Source organism: Salvelinus sp. IW2-2015, linkage group LG23 (assembly GCF_002910315.2).
Source record: "Salvelinus sp. IW2-2015 linkage group LG23, ASM291031v2, whole genome shotgun sequence".
NCBI classification, from domain to species: domain Eukaryota; kingdom Metazoa; phylum Chordata; class Actinopteri; order Salmoniformes; family Salmonidae; genus Salvelinus; species Salvelinus sp. IW2-2015.
Genome location: NC_036863.1, coordinates 22,003,154 through 22,010,184, shown reverse-complemented (window position 1 = coordinate 22,010,184; position 7,031 = coordinate 22,003,154). Strand labels below are relative to the sequence as shown.

General features: G+C 44.1%; 1 protein-coding gene across 3 annotated transcripts in view; it reads right to left on the bottom strand.

The window, feature by feature from the left end:
* Positions 1-7,031, bottom strand: part of LOC111950510 (flotillin-2a) — a 45,884-nt gene that overhangs the window by 13,004 nt on the left and 25,849 nt on the right. For 2 of the 3 annotated variants that reach the window (XM_023968132.2, XM_070434264.1), the window contains one exon: positions 5,243-5,333. In XM_023968132.2, coding sequence (XP_023823900.1) covers positions 5,243-5,333 — 91 coding nt within the window. Of the gene's footprint in view, positions 1-2,091; positions 2,351-5,242; positions 5,334-7,031 lie in introns of those variants that run through there. The other variant, XM_023968135.2, reaches the window with a different exon arrangement.

The following is a 7,031-nucleotide window of genomic DNA, read 5'->3' as shown; positions in this document are numbered from 1 at the left end:
AGTTTTGCCCAACTAGGTCGAGGCAGGGTTTTGCCATGGCCAGCGAAGAGCCCGGATCTCAATCCCATTGAGCACGTCTGGGACCTGTTGGATCGGAGGGTGAGGGCTAGGGCCATTCCCCCAGAAATGTCTGGGAACTTGCAGGTGCCTTGGTGGAACATCTCACAGCAAGAACTGGCAAATCTGGTGCAGTCCATGAGGAGGAGATGCACTGCAGTACTTAATGCAGCTGGTGGCCATACCAGATACTGACTGTTACTTTTGATTTTGACCCCCCCCCCTTTTTTCAGGGACACATTATTCAATTTCTGTTAGTCATATGTCTGTGGAACTTGTTCAGTTTATGTCTCAGTTGTTGAATCTTGTTATGTTCATACAAATATTTACACGTGTTAAGTTTGCTGAAAATAAACGCAGTTGACAGTGAGAGGACGTTTCTTTTTTTGCTGAGTTTATAACAATTGGGTACATTTCCACCACTATTCACTCTCCTCAAGGCCAAACTCCACTCAGAAACATCTCTTCATACTGAGGACTGCAGTCATTGCTCATGTTGTGGGAATGTTGTGCTACACAAAACACTGATCTAGGGTGAATCTTAAAATAATTTTCCTAGATTCCTCTCTGCTTGCCTCCTTCTCAAAACATAAGAGGACACGAGAACATTGGAGGAGAAGATCAGAGGAGAAGATGTCCTCCAATAGTCTTTGTTTCCATCTGATGTTTTGAAAAGGAGGAATCGAAGGAAAATATTTGAGATTCCACCCTGGTTTTAGTAAGGACTGAGTGAGACAGTTCTGTAATGAAGAGGCTAGGTGTGGGTTTCTGTGTTAATAACAAGCAGTAGAAATCCTCAATATAACTGAGCCATAAGAAACTGTGTAAACTCTGGCCTGGTGCATATCATCCATGTGAGATATAGTCAAGAGTCTTTTCAGGTTACTAATAAAACAACAGAAGTACTAAAGGTGATGATAAACCAAGTCAGAGGAGATAAGATATCTTCAGATTGGCCCTATTCAATCAATCATTGAATCAATCATTTTAAAGGTAAACAAGGCAATGGCGGTTGTGTTGTCTGCTGCAGCTGAAAGGAAAGAGAGTGAGCTGGTCCTGAGGTGAGAAATGTGACTGGACATTGACTCCAATGAGGCATGCATTCAGAAATGGGCTGAGAGGAATCACAGTGTAATGGGAGGGGAGATGGCAATCATTCCTTGAAAACACTGATTACAAATGACCACAAACAGACAGACAAACAGACAGGCCACCTGACATAGACAGCAGGGGGAGCTATGCCAAGTGAAGGCCAGAACTGAGATGAGGACCCATGCAAATGTGCCCTGGCTCCACCCCCCCTTCAAACACCAAGGTTCCTCCAGCATGCTCTGAAAGGTGTGCAGCAGTGGAGGCTGCTGAGGGGAGGACAACTCATAATAATGTCTGGAACGGAGCAAAAGGAATGGCATCAAACACATGGAAACCATGTTTGATGTATTTGATACCATTCCACCRATTCCACTCCAGCCATTACCACGAGCCTGTCCTCCTCAATTAAGGTGCCACCAACCGCCTGTGGTGGGCAGGGTACATTACAAAATAAAAACCATGAAACTGGAAATATGAGACCAATGATCGGAAATAATACAAATCTATTTCCTGCTTATTTAATTATTTAAACAACCATTTCCTACTTTTTCACACTCTAAGGTGATAATGACCTTCGTGAGGAACTGCTTTCATTTATTTATTTTTTTAGATGTTTTATTTCTCTCCCTGACATCTGGTTGAAATGGAAGCATTGTTTACTTCACGGCCGCCCACTTAGGAGGTTGCCAAGAGACAAACTGACTCTTCCAGTTTCACAAACATGTGGAAACTCATTTAGATCTCTTAATATTGTAGTAAAAGGTAATATAATATGAGAAATATGAGACACCATATGGGTGTGTTTAAGGTCAGAGGAAGGTGGGTATATCCACTTTCCATTATCCAAATCTGCACTGTCCCAACTCAAACCATTACATTGAGTTGGGACAGTCTCATTAAAATACAATGTCAAAGCCTGTAAACTTCAGTCACCACCGTTACCATAGAAACCAGGACAGGAGGCTTGTATAGGCTCGTCCAATCAGATAGAGAGAGACCTGATGATGGACCTTGTTAGAGAAGTTCATCGTTAAAGCTCCCTCTGCATCAGTGACAGTGGGCTCATTGTAGTCAAGCCCACTGGACAGACTAGGAAACTAAGAAAAGGGAACATCACACAACTTGCACTGGGTTAGAAGTAATGGAATTGGTTGTAATGAATTACAAATTATAGACCAGATTAGTTGTAAATAAGACAGAAATGTCCAGTGAGAACGAATAAATAAAATCTAAAGTAATAAAGTAAATTGCAGGAACACTTGAACTTGTATACTCACATTGAATTAACAGTAGCTAGTTAAATACATAACTAAATTTGATTAGCTCACATTTTCAATTAAACCAATTGTCACGTCTGCTCCCGCTCTTCCTTCCCCTGGCGCTTGAGGGCACCAGGCTGCCCTGCATCATGCACTCCTGCCATCAATTACGCACACCTGCCTTCCCTCGTCACGCGCTTCAGCGATATTGGACTCTCCTGGACTCACCTATCATCTGTTTATTACCTCCCCTATATTTGTCAGTTTCCCTGCTGATGCATTGATTGTTTTTTGGCTTTGTTTTCTTGTATGCTGACGCTGTTTCTGTCTCGTTCCATGTCCGATCCTTATTAAATGTTTGACTCCCCGTACCTGCTTCGTCTCTCCAGCGTCAATTCCATGTGACAGAATGCATCAGCCATCACACGAAGCATCGGGGAGTACTGGCGTTCCGGTTGGTATGGTGACATTGGCTCTGGGTCGCCACCGATGGAACCCGGGGTGCCTAGCCAGCTCGTCGGGATTCCACATCCTAGCTGTCTCGAGAGATTTCCTTGCCCCGGTTGGCTCAGATGGCGCCCATCCCACGTCAGGCTTCAGCCGGATCGTCAGTTCTTGTTCGCCCAGTTCGCCCAGCCGGTCCAGGAGTTTTCTTGGTTTTGTTGGTAACGTCGGGGAGGATTCCGCCATCGATGGAACCGGGGGTGCCTAAGCCAGCCCGTCGGGCTTTCACGCCCTGGCTGGCTCGAGAGGTTTCCTTGCCTCGGTTGGCTCAGCGGCTTCCCATCCCACGTCACTCTCCACCGGATCATCTGGCTCCCTCTCTGCAGCAGGATCGACAGGCGTCTTGCCTCAGTCGGATTGTCTGGCTTCCATGCCTCAGCCGGCTCGCCAGGCTCTCACGCTCCTGCCGGTTCGTTGGGCTCCCACGCCCCAACCGGCTTGCCCAGCGCACATGTCTCGGCAGGTTCGCCCAGGTGGGCGCCAGGGTGGGGGGGTACTGTCACGTCTGCTCCCGCTCTTCCCTCCACTGGCGCTTAAGGGCGCCCGGCTGCCCTGCATCACACACTCCTGCCATCAATTACGCACACCTGCCTTGCCTCGTCACACGCTTCAGCAATATTGGAGTCACCTGGACTCACTTATCATCTGTTTATTACCTCCCTATATGTCAGGTTCCCTGCTGATGCATTGATTGTTTCTTGTATGTTGACGCTGTTCCTGTCTCGTTCCATGTCCGATCCTTATTTAATGTTTGACTCCCTGTACCTGCTTCGTCTCTCCAGCGTCAATCCATGTGACACCAATTTTAATAACTTTCACTGCAGATTGGCATTAGGGGGTTAACACAATTAAATAATGATTTAAACACAAAAGGTTACAAAAAGTTAATGACTGTAAAAATAAGGAATGTAAATGTTTGGATGCAAAAAAACCATGTCAGTGTCACGACCGTCAAAGGGAGAGAGAGAGGACCAAGGCGCAGCGCGTGAAAAATACATCTTCTCTTTATTATAAGAAGGAAAACGAAACAAAACAACAAACAGACGACCGTGAAGCTATAAATCCAGATAGTGCTGACACAAACACTACACATAGACAATTACCCACAAAAACAGCTAAAGCCTATGGTTGCCTTAAATATGGCTCCCAATCAGAGACAACCATAACCAGCTGTCTCTAATTGAGACCCAATTCAGGCAACCATAGACTTTCCTAGACACCTACACTGAACACTAAACCATCTACTCTACTAAACCCCCTAAACCATACAACACCCTAGACAATACAAAAACACACAAACTTCCCCATGTCACACCCTGACCTAACTAAAATAATAATGAAAACAAAGATAACTAAGGCCAGGGTGTGACAGTCAGGCTTTATTCTTCTTCCCTGTATCCCTTTAAGGAAGACACCATTCAAGTCAAATGTCTGTCTGGACTGTTTCTGCCTTGATATGAGGGTCAGTTATTCTCCACAAACAGCTAGCTCAACCTGATATTCATGGACATTAGATTCATCACTATAATTCCTGCTTGAGCAATATAGGGTCTATTTAGTAATAGACATGGGCAAATAATTTTAGCAAGGAGATACATTTTTTTTGAATCTGTAACAAACTCTGTAAAGTACTGTATCCAACCAGGGATGTGAGACTACACGCTCTATGGTGTTTACTCCATATTTACACTTGACCACAGACACAAACGTTTCACTTTAAACAGGCCTTCTTGTTTAGTGTAAAGCAAACAGGGTCTGAAATAACTAAACCCTTGCAACAGATTCTGACTAAAGAGAGTACAGCTACGACCGGAAGTTACTTTTTTGTAGCAGGCTAGGAGAATTTACACAGCAGATTAGGATAATTAACGTGGCAGGTTAGGAGACTTAGGATAAGGTTAGTAAAAGGGTTAAGGTTAGCTAAAATGCTCTCCTAACCTGCTATGAAAAGTCCCTTCCGGTCATAGCTGTACTCGCTCTAGGCACAACCTTTGCAATGAAGAAACATATCTCCATTTTGGAAAATTGTGGTGACTTGGCATATTTCTAGTTGTTCTAGTTTCTAGTTGCAACTCTGGATTATAGTTAATATTATAATATTAAAAATAATTAAATGTAATAATTGATGGAGGCAATTCTTCTGTTGTAACTTCTATCAGGAGAATGATTGACCCTCAGTCATGGCTATGGCACCAGTCCCCCTTGGGGAGAAGGGAGGCATAGGAGGGGAGGGAGGGGATGGAGGCTGAACCCTATCCCAATTTGAGCTGAAAGAGGCATTCCAGTTCATTCCCAGAAGGTAGACGTGGTACAGTAGGTAGGTGTTTTACCTGTGCCACCCCAGTGACAGTAATAGCTACACCCTCCGCTGTTTCCACATCCTCACACTTGGGCTGCAGGGTCATAATCTCAAGGGTTATCCTGTGGAGAACGTGGAGAAAATATAAAATAAAAATTGGCATGTTCTGGAGGGAAGAGAGAGCAAATAAAGAGAGGGGGCGTAAAAACACAAAAAGTGAAGGAAAATAAACAACATTCACCCAAGGCCTCCTCCAGGGCAGTGACAACAGGATGTAATTGAATGCTTTTTTTCTGGAGTGCAAAATATCATTAGGTTCCCAATGTAGATGTGATGTGCATCGAATCCCCACATTGAAATAAATATCAAGTCATGTAAACTTGTGTTTATCAACAGTGTAATAGCTAGCAATGGTGGGACACTTCTTTGCATCCCTTTCTCAGAGCATGCATTATGGGGACCCTGTTGCCAAAGCCCATAGGAGTGAGTTAACAAACACAGACGTTAGCTGTGTAGCAAAGCCCAAAGAACAATGACAGACAGCTGACTCTCTCTCCCTTCCACTGCAGAGGGAGAAAACAACGTGACATGAAGATGGAAAAACAAAGATACAGAGTAGTTAGCCAGTTAGTCCAACCGTTTGTTTGCCTCTGGCGTTTGTTTTGTTCTTGACCAGTGCATCAGTCACTGCCTGACTGTCTGTTGTCTTTCGTGTCTTTGTGGTCTTTTCAAGGCTATCTGAAGCATTACCTGAGCCACCCCTGTCACATCCAGGGGGACACCCTCCAAGGTTTCGATATTCTCACAGCGACAGAGGATGGTCATTATCTCCAGAGACATCCTAGGCGGGCAGGCAGGCGGTAGGATAGTAGGAATAGGAGAGGCAGGGCAGTGAATATAGTACACTTATAACAGCTTTTAGGGATGTCAGTAATGGAGGTTCAGGGGTGAGAGAAGACACTCTAGAAGACACTTTAGGAGGCCTACGCCATAGCCTACCATAGACTAGATTCTACAGCAGGGATCATCAACTAGATTCAGCCACTGGTCGATTTCTTCTTGTGCGGATGGTCAGGGGGCCGGAACATAATTACAAATAATTTGTACACTGCAAATTGATCGCAAGAAGCCCAAACAGATATAATATTTGACAAAAAACATAAGAATTTCAAACGTCGCTTACATTTGTATACAATCACATATACTGTATCTGTCTATTATGCGTGGGAATACTTTGGAACAGATTTCCAAAATTAAAATGACTTGGAGCTGATTTCCTGGTGTTTTTAGTCTTTTATGTCCAACAATAAAAAATAAAAACGCAATAATGAAAAAAAWATATATATAATAATTTGGGCGGGCCAAATAAAATCACTTGCGAGCCGAATTCGGCCCGTGGGCTGCCAGTTGGGGAACCCTGCTCTACAGCAAAAAGGAACCATTGTGTAGCCTAACCACCAGAGGCTGAGGCAGAGAGCTTCAGATGGAACCGAAATGTCTCCAGTCTATCAATGATCTAATATGCTGGTGTTTACATTACAAGCACAAACACAGCACAGCCAGTCAGTTCTCTTCACAACACAACAGACAGCAACAACTAGGACAAACGGCAGAAATCACGGGGAAGGATTGGATTGGTCAGCATAGCAGTCACACAGCAGCATTCTTAACCCACATCTGAGTTTAAGGCATTAAAGGCACTAGAGATTACTCAAGAATGCCTCTACACACTGCAAGACCCTAATGACAATCTCTACTTCTTAGTTGAGGCTCGGTTAACAAGTATTGTCAACAAAACAATTGACTGAGTCACAATACAA